The 16,275-nt window shown below is 37.7% G+C and overlaps 1 protein-coding gene across 1 annotated transcript in view; it reads right to left on the bottom strand.

Annotated features, from left to right (window-relative positions):
• LOC139752126 (glutamate receptor ionotropic, delta-2-like) overlaps positions 1-14,888 on the bottom strand; it is a 131,153-nt gene extending 116,265 nt beyond the window's left edge. Inside the window, exon 1 of the mRNA XM_071668046.1 lies at positions 14,865-14,888. Within this exon, the coding sequence (XP_071524147.1) occupies positions 14,865-14,888 (24 nt within the window). The remainder of the gene's footprint in view (positions 1-14,864) is intronic.
• Positions 14,889-16,275: the final 1,387 nt, after the last annotated feature.

Below are 16,275 nucleotides of genomic sequence, written 5' to 3'. Positions count from 1 at the left end.
ATTCTTTTTAGAATTATTGTTGCTAAAGGCAACATTTACATTAAAGGATTTAAGCAACATGGGAAGGAAAGTGAAATTATTATTAAAAGGGAGAACTAAGAGATTCTTGGTGTCAATGGGAGGTTTGGGCTCAACTCTATAAAATGATTTCTTTGCTAACTTAAGGGATTCATCAATGAAAGATCTAGGGTACTTTAACTTAGAACCAATAGAATATATCTTCTCAAACTCATCAATAAACTCTGGACTGCAAATAATTAAATGCCCAAAGGAACATCGATTGAAATGATCATAATTTAACTCTGTCAAGTTGAGATGAGTAACAATGGATATATAAGCATGCATTGGTGGGTTTTCTGTATATGCTAAACTTAAACTTGTTTCCTTGTCTATGGATCATGCAATCTAAAAATGGTAACATACTATTACTTTCATTTTCTACAATAAATTTGATGGAAGGTACTAAATTGTTAAGTAAGGGGAGAAATATTTGTAGATTTTCATTTGTAGGCCAAACAAAAAAACATCATCTACATACCTAAACCAAATCGCATTAGAAGTAAGATATCCTTTGGTAATTTTGTTTCAAAAAATTCCATATAAAGATTACTTAGTACAGGTGAAAGAGGGTTACCCATTGCCATACCAAATTTATGAACATAATGATCTCCATTAAATTGAAATACAAAGTCTTTTATACACAATTTTATCAGTTTAATGAAATTAGACTTTGAAACAGGTAAATGAATATCATCCAAGACATCAAATGAATATTCTATAAGGTCATCAACTGGAACTTTAGTGAAAAGTGAGGAAACATCAAAGCTAACTAGTTTGAAATCAAAAATGATATTGATATTGTTTAGCTTGTTGACTATATCTACATTGTTCATGATGTTAGAATTTGATACCTTACCCACTAAAGGGCTTAATGAGGAAACTAACCATTTTGACAATTTATATGTGATGGAGCTTACTGAACTCACTATAGGTCTTGCTGGAAAATTCTGTTTATGTGTTTTGACAAGTCCATACATATATGGCAATGAAGGGAACAAAAATGACAAATTTTTGATAAGGGAAATGTTACCTTTCAACAACAACTTCATTTCTTTATTGAAATGAGAATTAACTGTTTCTAAGAGATTTTTACTAAGTTTAGAATATGTTGGTTTATCATTTAGATTATTCATTTTAGATATTTCAAATGATAACACAACATATTCTAAACTTAGTAAAAATCCCTTAGAAGCAGTTGATTCTCATTTCAATAAAGATATGAAGTTGTTGTTGAAATGTAACATTTCTCTTATCAAAAATTTGTCATCTTTGTCCCCTTCATTGCCAAATATGTATGGACTTATCAGATCACATAAACAGAATTTTCCAGCAAGAGCTATAGTGAGTTCAGTAGGCTCAATCACATATAAATTGTCAAAATGGTTAGTTTCCTTATTAAGCCCTTTAGTAGGTAAGGTATCAAATTCTAATATCATGAACAATGTAGATTTAGTCAACAAGCTAAACAATATCAATATTAATTTTGATTTCAAACTGGTTAGCTTTGATGTTTCCTCACTTTTACCTAGAGTTCCAGTTGATGACCTTTTAGAATAGATATTTAATGTCTTGGATGATATTCATTTACCTGTTTCAAGGTCTAATTTCATTGAACTGATAAAATTGTGTATAAAAGACTATGTATTTCAATTTAATGAAGATTATTATTCTCACAAATTTGGTATGGCAATGGGTAACCCTCTTTCACCTGTACTAAGTAATCTTTATATGGTATTTTTTGAAACAAAATTACTAAAGGATATCTTACCTTCTAATGCAATTTGGTTTAAGTATGTAGATGACGTTCTTTGTGTTTGGCCAACAAATGAAAATTTACAAAGATTTCTCTCCTTACTTAACAATTTAGTAAATTCCATCAACTTTACTGTAGAAAATGAAAATAATGGTATGTTACCATTTTTAGATTGCATGATCCATAGACTAGAAAACATGTTGAAGTTTAGCATATACAGAAAACCCACCAATGTATGCTCATATATCCATTATCACTCATCTCAACATGACATAGTTAAATTATCAGCATTTCAATCTATGTTCCTTAGGGCATTACGTATTTGCAGTCCAGAGTTTATAAATGATGAGTTTGAGAAGATATATTCTATTGCATCTAAGTTAAAGTACCCTAGATCTTTCATTGATAAATCCCTTAAGTTAGCAAAGAAATCATTTTATAGAGTTGAGCCCAAAGCTCCCATTGACACCAAGAATCTTTTAGTTCTTCCTTCTGATATTAATTTCACTTTCCTTCCCATGTTGCATTAATCCTTTAATGAAAATGTTGCCTTTAGCAACAATAATACTATAAAGAATATCTTAATCAGGATTTCAGCAGAATCTTTTCTTGGCTGCATCTATAAAGTTCCCTGTGGAAACTGTGATAAATTTTATATTGGTCAGACTGGTCAGTCTTTCTGTTAGACTTAAGCAACATAAACATAGTATAAGAACGGGATAAGAATCAAATGCCTTGTTTAATCATGCTAAAAACTATGATCATTGTATTGACTGGAGTAACGCCATCTCAGTTGTTACTCTAACTCTATTACCAAAAGAAATATCATTGAATCTTCTGTTACTAAATACACAAAGAATTACACTGTTAATATTAATGATGGTCTATACAAGTTAGATAACTTTATTGTTGATAAGATTTGAAAAATGACTAGTTTATGAACGCTCGTTGTATTCTTCTGGACAATCACCTGTTTACCAAACGGCGTCCTAGCTTCGTCTCTCCGATGTATATAAACTATCTGTTATATTTCTCTCTTGTGTCTCCCGGATGATGTGATTATTACACGAAAGTGCACTTGGGAACTTTTCGTGTTTCATTTTCCCCGTGGACTCATAGGAATATTTATATATATATATATATATATATATATATATATATATATATATATATATATATATATATATATATATATATATATATATATATATATATATTATTATATTTATTTATTATACTTTGTCGCTGTCTCCCGCGTTTGCGAGGTAGCGCAAGGAAACAGACGAAAGAAATGGCCCACCCCCCCCCATACACATGTATGTACATACGCCCACACACGCAAATATACATACCTACACAGCTTTCCATGGTTTACCCCAGACGCTTCACATGCCTTGATTCAATCCACTGACAGCACGTCAACCCCGGTATACCACATCGCTCCAATTCACTCTATTCCTTTCCCTCCTTTCACCCTCCTGCATGTTCAGGCCCCGATCACAAAAAATCTTTTTCACTCCATCTTTCCACCTCCAATTTGGTCTCCCACTTCTCCTTGTTCCCTCCACCTCCGACACATATATCCTCTTGGTCAATCTTTCCTCACTCATCCTCTCCATATGCCCAAACCACTTCAAAACACCCTCTTCTGCTCTCTCAACCACGCTCTTTTTATTTCCACACATCTCTCTTACCCTTACGTTGCTCACTCGATCAAACCACCTCACACCACACATTGTCCTCAAACATCTCATTTCCAGCACATCCATCCTCCTGCGCACAACTCTATCCATAGCCCACGCCTCGCAAACATACAACATTGCTGGAACCACTATTCCTTCAAACATACCCATTTTTGCTTTCCGAGATAATGTTCTCGACTTCCACACATTCTTCAAGGCCCCCAGAATTTTCGCCCCCTCCCCCACCCTATGATCCACTTCCGCTTCCATGGTTCCATCCGCTGCCAGATCCACTCCCAGATATCTAAAACACTTCACTTCCTCCAGTTTTTCTCCATTCAAACTCACCTCCCAATTGACTTGACCCTCAACCCTACTGTACCTAATAACCTTGCTCTTATTCACATTTACTCTTAACTATCTTCTTCCACACACTTTACCAAACTCAGTCACCAGCTTCTGCAGTTTCTCACATGAATCAGCCACCAGCGCTGTATCATCAGCGAACAACAACTGACTCACTTCCCAAGCTGTCTCATCCCCAACAGACTTCATACTTGCCCCTCTTTCCAAAACTCCTGCATTTACCTCCCTAACAACCCCATCCATAAACAAATTAAACAACCATGGAGACATCACACACCCCTGCCGCAAACCTACATTCACTGAGAACCAATCACTTTCCTCTCTTCCTACACGTACACATGCCTTACATCCTCGATAAAAACTTTTCACTGCTTCTAACAACTTTCCTCCCACACCATATATTCTTAATACCTTCCACAGAGCATCTCTATCAACTCTATCATATGCCTTCTCCAGATCCATAAATGCTACATACAAATCCATTTGCTTTTCTAAGTATTTCTCACATACATTCTTCAAAGCAAACACCTGATCCACAAATCCTCTACCACTTCTGAAACCACACTGCTCTTCCCCAATCTGATGCTCTGTACATGCCTTCACCCTCAAACTATTTGCCATTTCCCACATTAGCGAGGTAGCGTTAAGAACAGAGGACTGGGCCTTTTAGGGAATACCCTCACCTGGCCTCCTTCCTTGTTCCTTCTTTTTGGAAAAATTAAAAAAACGAGAGTGGAGGATTTCCATCCCCCCACTACCTCCCCTTTTAGCCGCCTTCTACGACACGCAGGGAATACGTGGGAAGTATTCTTTCTCCCCTATTTTATTCTAAAGTCATATATTTGTACTTTATATATATATATATATATATATATATATATATATATATATATATATATATATATATATATATATATATATATATATATATATATATATATATACATATATATATATATATACATATATATATATATATATATATATATATATATATGTATATATATATATATATATATATATATATATATATATATATATATATATATATATATATATATATATATATATATATATATATATATATATATATATATATATATATATATATATATATATATATATATATATATATATATATATATATACATATATATATATATATATATATATGTATATATATATATATATATATATATATATATATATATATACATATATATATATATATATATATATATATATATATATATATATATATATATATATATATATATATATATATATATATATATATATATATATATATATATATATATATATATATATATATATATATATATATATACATATATATATATATATATATATATATATATATATATGTATATATATATATATATATATATATATATATATATATATACATATATATATATATATATATATATATATATATATATATATATATATATATATATATATATATATATATATATATATATATATATATATATATATATATATATATATATATATATATATATATATATATATATATATATATATATATATATATATATATATATATATATATATATATATATATATATATATATATATATATATATATATATATATATATATAAGAGTGAGTGCTCAAATTACAGAGGTATAAGTTTGTTGAGTATTCCTGGTAAATTATATGGGAGGGTACTGATTGAGAGGGTGAAGGCATGTACAGAGCATCAGATTGGGGAAGAGCAGTGTGGTTTCAGAAGTGGTAGAGGATGTGTGGATCAGGTGTTTGCTTTGAAGAATGTATGTGAGAAATACTTAGAAAAGCAAATGGATTTGTATGTAGCATTTATGGATCTGGAGAAGGCATATGATAGAGTTGATAGAGATGCTCTGTGGAAGGTATTAAGAATATATGGTGTGGGAGGCAAGTTGTTAGAAGCAGTGAAAAGTTTTTATCGAGGATGTAAGGCATGTGTACGTGTAGGAAGAGAGGAAAGTGATTGGTTCTCAGTGAATGTAGGTTTGCGGCAGGGGTGTGTGATGTCTCCATGGTTGTTTAATTTGTTTATGGATGGGGTTGTTAGGGAGGTGAATGCAAGAGTTTTGGAAAGAGGGGCAAGTATGAAATCTGTTGGGGATGAGAGAGCTTGGGAAGTGAGTCAGTTGTTGTTCGCTGATGATACAGCGCTGCTGGCTGATTCATGTGAGAAACTGCAGAAGATGGTGACTGAGTTTGGTAAAGTGTGTGAAAGAAGAAAGTTAAGAGTAAATGTGAATAAGAGCAAGGTTATTAGGTACAGTAGGGTTGAGGGTCAAGTCAATTGGGAGGTGAGTTTGGATGGAGAAAAACTGGAGGAAGTGAAGTGTTTTAGATATTTGGGAGTGGATCTGGCAGCGGATGGAACCATGGAAGCGGAAGTGGATCATAGGGTGGGGGAGGGGGCGAAAATTCTGGGAGCCTTGAAGAATATGTGGAAATCGAGAACATTATCTCGGAAAGCAAAAATGGGTATATTTGAAGGAATAGTGGTTCCAACAATGTTGTATGGTTGCGAGGCGTGGGCTATGGATAGAGTTGTGCGCAGGAGGATGGATGTGCTGGAAATGAGATGATTGAGGACAATATGTGGTGTGAGGTGGTTTGATCGAGTAAGTAACGTAAGGGTAAGAGAGATGTGTGAAATAAAAAGAGCGTGGTTGAGAGAGCAGAAGAGGGTGTTTTGAAATGGTTTGGGCACATGGAGAGAATGAGTGAGGAAAGATTGACCATGAGGATATATGTGTCGGAGGTGGAGGGAACGAGGAGAAGAGGGAGACCAAATTGGAGGTGGAAAGATGTAGTGAAAAAGATTTTTTGTGATCGGGGCCTGAACATGCAGGAGGGTGAAAGGAGGGCAAGGAATACAGTGAATTGGAGCGATGTGGTATACCGGGGTTGACCTGCTGTCAGTGGATTGAATCAGGGCATGTGAATCGTCTGGGGTAAACCATGGAAAGCTGTGTAGGTATGTATATTTGCGTGTGTGGACGTATGTATATACATGTGTATGGGGGTGGGTTAGGCCATTTCTTTCGTCTGTTTCCTTGCGCTACCTCGCAAACGCGGGAGACAACGACAAAGCAAAAAAAAAAAAAAAAAAAAAAAATATATATATATATATATATATATATATATATATATATATATATATATATATATATATATATATATATATATATATATATATATATATATATACATATATATATATATATATATATATATATATATATATATATATATATGTATATGTGTGTGTATACGTAGAAATCTATAAGTATGTATATGTGCGTGTGTGGACGTGTATGTGTACACAGCGTGTGTGGGTGGGTTGGACCATTCTTCAGTGTGGGGACAGGCGAAAAAGAGCACTTTCCATGCATTCCTCACGTGTCGCTGAGGGCGCGTAAAGGGGACGGGAACGGGGGCTTAGAGACCCTCCCGTCCTTGTATCTTAACTTTCTAAAATGTGAAGCAGAAGAAGGAGTCACGCGGGGAGTGTTCATCCTCTTCGAATGCTCAGATTAGGGTGTCTAAATGAGTGTGGATGTAACCAGATGAGAAAAAAGGAGAGATAGGTAATATGTTTGAGGAAAGAAGCCTGGGTGTTTTGGCTTTGAGTGAAATGAAGTTCAAGGGTAAAGTGGAAGAATGGGTTGGGAATGCTTTGGGAGTAAAGTCAGGGGTTGGTGAGAGGAAAAGAACAAGGGAAGGAGTAGCACTACTCCTGAAACAGGAGTGGTGGGAGTATAAGATAGAGTGTAAGAAAGTAAACTCTAGATTGATATAGGTAAAACTGAAAGTACATGGAGAGAGATGGATGATTATTGGTGCATATGCACATGGGCATGAGAAGAAACTTCATGAGAGGCAAGTGTTTTGGGAGAAGCTGAGTAAGTGCCTTAGTAGTTTTGATGCACTAGACCGGGTTAGGTTAGGTTAGGTTAGGTTATGAGGTGATGAGTGATTTGAATGCAAAGGTGAGTAATGTGGCAGTTGAGGGGATAATTGGTGTACATGGGGTATTCAGTGCTCCAAATGGAAATGGTGACGAGCTTGTAGATTTGTGTGAGGAAAAAGGACTGTTGATTTGGAGTAATTGGTTTAAAAAGAGAGATATAAATAAGTATACGTATGTAAGTAGGAGATATGGGGAGAGAGCGTTATTAGATTACGTATTAAATGATACGCGAGAAAAATAGAGACTCATGGATATTAATGTGCTGAGAGGTGCAACTAGAGGGATGTCTGACCATTATCTTGTGGAGGCGAAGGTGAAGATCTGCAAAGGCTTTCAGAAAAGAATAGAGAATGTTGGGTTAAAGAGAGTGGTGAGAGTAAATGAGCTTTGGAAGAACACTTGTGTGAGGAAGTACCAGGAAAAACTGAGTGCAGAATGGAAAGAGGTGAGAGTAAAATACGTATAGGGAGTGGGGGAAGAATAGGATGTATTTAGGGAAGCAGTGATGGCTTGCGCAAAAGATGCTTGTGGCATGAGAAGCGTGGGAGGTGGGCAGATTAGAAAGGGATATGAGCGGTGAGATGAAGTAAGATTAGTAGTGAAAGAGAAGAGAAAGGCTTTTGGACGAGTTTTGGAGGGAAATTTGCTCAATGACTGGGAGATGTTCAAAAGGAAGATACAGGAGGTCAAGAGAAAGGTGCAAGAGGTGAAAAAGAGGGTAATAAAAAGTTGGGGTGAGAGAGTATCATTAAATTTAGAAATATGTTTTGGAAGGAAGTAAATAAAGTGCGTAAGACAAAAGAACAAATGGCAATATCAGTGAAGGGGGCTAATGGGGAGGTGATAACAAGTATTGGTGATATGAGGAGATGGAGTCAGTACTTTGAAGATTTGTTGAATGTTTTAGGTGATAGAGATGCAGATATAGGGTGTTTTTGATGAGGTTGTATGCAAAGTGAGAGGGTTAGGGAAAATTATTTGGTAAACAGAGAAGAGGTAGTAAAAGCTTTGCAGAAGATGAAAGCAAATTGGAACCATGTGGTATACGGGGTCGACGCGCTGTCAATGGATTCAACCAGGGCATAAGAAGCGACAGGGGCCTGGATGTGGAAAGGGACCTGTGGATTCGGTGCATTTACATGACAGCTAGAGATTGTCTGTGAACAAATGTGGTCTTTGTCTTTTCCTAACGCTACCTCGCGCGCAGGTGGTCGGAGTGGGTTGTCATTTCATGTGTGGCGGGGGTGCAACGGGATTGAACGAAGGCAGGATGTATGAATTATGTACATGTGTATATATGTATGAGTGTGCATACGTACACATATGTATACGTTGAAATGTATTGGTATGTATATGTGCGTGTGTGGACGTGTATGTATTTCCATGTATATGTGGGTGAGTTGGGCCATTATTCAGTCTGTTTCCTTGCGCTACCTCGCTGAGGCGGGAGAAAGCAATAAAGTATTGTAAATGAAATAAATAACATAATTCAAACATGCTGCCTTTATTCATTCCCGTCTCCACCCCGCCACACATAAGATGACAACCCCCTCTCCCCGTATGCGCGCTGGGTAACGCTACGAAAAGACAACAAAGGCCACATTCATTCACACTCAATCTCTAGTTGTCATGTATAATGAACCGAAACCACAGTTCCATTTCCACATCCAGGCCCCACAAAACTTTCCATGGTTTACCCAAGACGTTCATATGTCCTAGTTCAATCTATTAACAGTATTTCGACCCCAGTACACCATATCGTTCCAATTCACTCTATTCCTTGCACACCTTTCCCCCTACTGCATGTTCAGACTTCGATCACAAAAAATCTTTCTCACTCCATCTTACCACCTCCAATTTGGTCTCACACTTCTCGTTCCCTCCACCTCTGACACATATATCCTGTGAATCAATCTTTCCACACCCATTCTTTCCATTTGACCAAACCATTTAAATACCCCTCTTCTGCTGTCTCAACCACACGCTTTTTATTAACACACATCTCTCTCTTCCTTTCATTACTTACTCGATCAAACCACCTCGCACCATAAATTCCAGCACATCCATCTTTCTCCAGACAACTCTATATATAGACCACGCCTTGCAACCATATAACATTGTTGGAACGACTGTTCTTTAAAACATACCCATTTTTGCTTTCCGAGATGATGTTCTCGCTTTCCACACATTTTTCAACGCTCCCAGAAATTTCGCACCCTCCTCCACCGTTTGACTCACTTTCGCTTCCATAGTTCCATCCGCTGCCAATTCCACTCCCATATATCTAAAACACTTAACTTCCTCCAGTTTTTTCCATTCAAACTTACCTCAACCCTACTGTACCTAAAAACCTTGCTCTTATTCACATTTACTCTCTGCTTTATCCTTTCATACACTTTATCAATCTCAGTCACCACTTTCTGCAGTTTCTCACCCGAATCAGCGACCAGCGCTGTATCATCAGCGAATAGCAACTGACTCACTTCCAAAGCTCTCTCATCCACAACAGACGGCATATTTCCCCTCTCTCCAAAACTCTTGAATTCACCTCCCTAGCAACCCCACCCATAAACAAATCAAACAACCATCGAGGCATCACACACCCCTGCCACAAAACGACATTCTCTGACACCCAATCACTTTCCTCTCTTCCTATTCGCGCGCATTCCCTACATCCTAGATAAAAGTTTATCACTGCTTTTAACAACTTGCCTCCCACACCATATATTCTCAATACCATCCACAGAGCATCTCTATCAACTCTATCATATTCCTTCTCCAGTTCCATAAATGCTACATGCAAATTCATTCGCATTTCTTAGCTTTATTCACATACATTCGTCAAAGCAGACACCTTATCCACACAACCTCTGCCACTTCTGAAACAACAGTGTTCTTTCCCAATCTGATGCTCCGTACATGCCTTCACCCTCTCAATCAATACCCTTCCATATAATTTCCCATGAATACTGAACAAACTTATACATCTTTAATTTGAGCACTCACTTTTGTCTCCTTTGCCTTTGTACAAATGACATTATTCATGCATTCCGCCAATCTTTCGGGACCTCACCATGAGTCCTACATACATTAAATATCCTTACCAACCAGACAACACAGTCACCCCTTTTTTAATATATTCCACTGTAATACCATATAAACCTGCTGCCTTCCCGGCTTTCATCTTACGCAAAACGTTTACTATCTCTGGTCTGTTTAGCAAATCTTTCTCCCTAACCCTCTCGCTTTACACACCACCTCGACCAAAACACCCTATATCTGCCACTCTTCCAATCAACATTCAACAAACCTTCAATATACTCACTCCATCTCATTCTCACTTCACCACTACATGTTATCACCTCACCATTAGCCCCCTTTACAGATGAACCCATTTGTTCTCTTGTCTTGCGCACTTTATTTACCTTCTTCCAAAAACTTTTTTTATTCCCCCTAAGATTTAATGATTCTCTCTCACCTCAACTCTCATTTACCCTCTTTTTCACCTCTTGCACATTTCTCTTGACCTCATGGCTCTTTCCTTTATACATCTTCCAGACATTTGCATTATTTCCCTGTAAAAATCTTCTTCTCTTTCACTACTAATCTTACTTCTTCATCCCACCACTCACCACCCTTTCTAATCTGCCTACCTCCCACGCTTCTCATACCACAGGCATCTATTGTGCAAACAATCACAGCTGCACTAAATCGATCTCATTTTTCCCTCACTCCCTTTACGTCATCTCCTCTCATTTCTTCCATTTTCCACAAAAAGTCTTCTGGTATTTCCTCACACAAGTCACCCCCCAAAGATCACTTACGCTCACCACTCTCTTCACCCGATCATTATCTCTTTTCTGAAAACCTCTACAAATCTTCTCCTTCGCCTTCGAAAGATATTGATCAGACATCCCTCCAGTTGCACATCTCAGCACATTAGCATCCAAAAGTCTCTCTTTCGCGCGTCTATGAATTAACAGATAACCCAATAACGCTCTCTGGCCATCTCTCCTACTTGAATATGTGTACTTATGAATATCTCTCGTTATATATCGGGTATTCCCAATCACCAGTTCTTTTTCAGCACACAAATCTACAAGCTCTTCAACATTTCCATTCACAAAATTGAACACCCCATGTACACCAATTATTCTCTAAACTACCACATTACTCACCTTTACATTCAAATCACCCGATGAATATAACCCGGTCTCGTGCATCAAAACTAATAACTCACTCACACAGTTGCTCCAAAAACACTTGCCTCTCATGATCTTTCTTCTCATGCCCAAGCGCATATGCACCAATAGTCACCCATCTCTCTCCATCCACTTTTAGTTTTACACATATCAATCAAGAGTTTACTTTCTAACACTCTATCACATACTCCCGCGACTCCTGTTTCAGGAGTAGTGCTACTCCTCCCCATGCTCTTCTCCTCTCACCAACCACTGAATTTCCTCCCGAAACATTCCAAAGCCACTCTTTCCCTTTACCCTTGAGCTCAGACTTTTCACTCAGACCCAAAACATCCAGGTTCCTTTCCTCAAACATACTACCTATATCTCCTTTTTCTCATCTTGGTTACATATGTTACGACACGTGAGGAATGAGTGGGAAGCATTCTTTTCCCCCTATCCACATTGATATATATATATATATATATATATATATATATATATATATATTTATATATATATATATATATATATATATATATATATATATATATATATATATATATATATATGCATATATAGATTATTCATTTATTTATTTTGCTTTGTCGCTGTCTCCCGCGTTACCGAGGTAGCGCAAGGAAACAGACGAAAGAATGGCCCAACCCACCCACATACACATGTATAAACATACACGTCCACACACGCAAATATACATACCTATTCATCTCAATGTACACGTATATATACACACACAGACATATACATATATACACATGTACATAATTCATACTGTCTGCCTTTATCTATTCACATCGCCACCCCGCCACTAATGGAATAACAACCCCCTCCCCCTTCATGTGTGCGAGGTAGCGCTAGGAAAAGACAACAAAGGCCCAATTCGTTCACACTCAGTCTCTAGCTGTCATGTAATAATGCACCGAAACCACAGCTCCCTTTCCATATCCAGGCCCCACAGAACTTTCCATGGTTTACCCCAGACGCTGCACATGCCCTTGGTTCAATCCACTGACAGCACGTCGACCAAGGTATACCACATCGTTCCAATTCACTCTATTCCTTGCACGTCTTTCACCCTCCTGCATGTTCAGGCCCCGTTCACTCAAAATCTTTTTCAATCCATCTTTCCACCTCCAATTTGGTCTCCCACTTCTCCTCGTTCCCTCCACCTCTGACACATATATCCTCTTTGTCAGTCTTTCCTCGCTCATTCTCTCCATATGACCAAACCATTTCAAAACACCCTCTTCTGCTCTCCCAACCACGATTCTTTTATTACGACACATCTCTCTTACCCTTTCATTACTTACACGACCGAACCACTTCACACCATATATTGTCCTCAAAGATCTCATTTCCAGGACATCCGCCCTCCTCCGCACAACTCTATCTATAGCCCACTCCTCGAAACCAATCAACATTTTTGGAACCACTATTCCTTCAAAAATTCCAAATTCTGCTCTCCAAGATAACGTTCTCGACTTCCACACATTTTTCAAAGCTCCCAGACCTTTCACCCCCTTCCTCACCCTATGATTCACTTCCGCTTCCATGTTTCCATTCGCTGCCAAATCTACTCCCAGATATCTAAAGCACTTCACTTCCTCCTGTTTTTCTCCTTTCAAACTTACTTCCCAATTGACTTGTCCCTCAATACTACTGTACCTAATAACCTTCCTCTTATTCACATTTACTCTCAGCTTTTTTCCTTCACACACTTTACCAAACATAGTCACCAGCGTCTGCAATTTCTCATCAGAGTCAGCCACCAACGCTGTATCATCAGCGAATAACAAGACTCACTTCCCAAGCTCTGTCATCTACAACAGACTGCATACTTGCCCCTCCTTCCAAAACTCTTGCATTCACCTCCTTAACAACCCCATCCATAAACAAATTAAATAACCATGAAGACATCATGTAACCCCTGCCGGAAACCAACATTTACTGAGAACCAATTACTTTCCTCTCTTCCTACACGTACACATGCCTTACATCCTTGGTAAAAACTTTTCACTGCTTCTAACAACTTGCCTCCCACACCATATATTCTTAATACCTTCCACAGAGCATCTCTATCAACTCTATCATATGCCTTCTCCAGATCCATAAATGGTATATAGTAATCCATTTGATTTTCTAAGTATTTCTCACATACATTCTTCAAAGCAAACATCTGATCCACATATCCTCTACCTCTTCTGAAACCACACTTCTCTTCCCCAATCTGATGCTCTGAGCATGCCTTCACTCTCTCAATCAATACCCTCCCATATGATTTCCCAGGAATACTCAACAAGTTAATACCTCTGTAATTTGAGCACTCACCTTTATCTCCTTTGCCTTTGTACAAAGGTGTCATACATATATTAGATACTTTTACCAAAAAATGAACGATAAAACCACCCCCGTGTTTAATAAATTCAACTGCGATAACATCCAAACTCGCTGCCTTGCCAGCTTTCATCTTCAGCAAAGCTTTTACTATCTCTTCTCTGTTAACTAAATCATTCTCCCTAACCCTCTCACTTTGCAAACCAGCTCGACCGAAACACCTTATATCTGCCACTCTATCAAGAAACGCATTCAACAAACCTTCAAATTACTCACTCCATCTCCTTCTCACATCACTACTACTTGTTATCACCTCCCCATTAGCACCCTTCACTGATGTTCCCATTTGTTCCCTTGTCTTACGCACTTTATTTACTTCCTTCCAAAACATCTTTTCATTCTCCCTAAAATTTAATGATACTCTCTCACCCCAACTCTCACTTACCCTCTTTTTCATCTCTTGCACCATTTTCTAGAACTCCTGCCTCTTACTTTTATTCATATCCCAGTCATTGCATTATATCCATGCAAAATTTATCCAAATGCCTCTCTCTTCTCTTTTACTAATATTCTTACTTCTTTATCCCACCACTCACTACCCTTTCTAATCTGCCTACCTCCTACACTTCTCATGCCACAAGTATCTTTTGTGCAAGCCATCACTTCTTCCCTAAATACATCCCATTCCTCCTCCACCCTCCTTACGTCCTTTGTTCTCGCATTTTTCCAATCTGTACTAAGTCGGTTTTGGTACCTCATCGCACAAATCACCTTCCCAAGCTCACTTACTCTCACCACTCTCCTCATTGCAACACTCTCTCTTCTTTTCTGAAAACCGGTACGAATCCTCACCTTCGCCTCCACAAGATAATAATCAGACATCCCTCCTGTTGCACCTCTCTGCACATTAACATCCAAAAGTCTCTCTTTCGTGCGCCAATCAATTTACACGTCATTCACTAACCATCTTTCCTACTTACATATTTATACTTATATATATCTCTCTTCTTAAACAAGGCATTCCCAATCACCAGTCCTTTTTCAGCGTATAAATCTACATGCGTTTCACATTATCCATTTACAACACTAAACATCCCATGTACACCAATTATTCCCTCAACTGCAACATTACTCACCTTTACATTCAAATCACCCACCACTTTAACCCGGTCTCGTGCATCACACACTCACTCAGCTGCTCTCAAAACATTTGCCTCCCATGATCTTTCTTCTCATGCCCAGGTGCATATGCACCAATAATCACACTTCTCTCTCCATCCACTTTCAGTTTTACCCATATTAATCTAGAGTTTACTTTCTTACACTCTATCACATACTCCAACCGCAACTCCTTCCCTTCCTGTTGTCGTCTGACTAACACCTGACTTAACTCCCAAGACATTCCCAAACCGCTCTTCCCCTTTACCCTTGAGCCTCTTTTCACTCAGAGCCAAAACATCTAGGATCGTTTTCTTAAACATACTACCTATCTCTCATTTTTCCTCATCTTGGTTACATCCACACGCATCTAGACACCCCAATCTGAGCCTTCCAGGAGGATGAGCACCTCCGGCGTGACTCTTTCATCTGTTTCCCCTTTTAGAAAGGAATGCGTGGGAAAAATTCTTTCTGCCCTATCCCCAGGGATATACATGTACATAGATTATGAGGGAAAGTGTTCTGGGAGCAGCTGAGTGAGTGTGTTTGTAGTTTTGATGCACGAGACCGGGTTATAGTGATGGGTGATTTGAATGCAAAGGTGTGTAATTTGGCAGTTGAGGGAATAATTGATGTACATGGGGTATTCAGTGTTGTAAATGGAAGTGGTGAAGAGCTTGTATATTCATTTGCTGAAA

This window comes from Panulirus ornatus, chromosome 2 (assembly GCF_036320965.1).
Source record: "Panulirus ornatus isolate Po-2019 chromosome 2, ASM3632096v1, whole genome shotgun sequence".
Lineage (NCBI taxonomy): Eukaryota > Metazoa > Arthropoda > Malacostraca > Decapoda > Palinuridae > Panulirus > Panulirus ornatus.
Note: the sequence above shows the minus strand (reverse complement) of the source record. Positions and strands in the feature narration are given on the sequence as shown.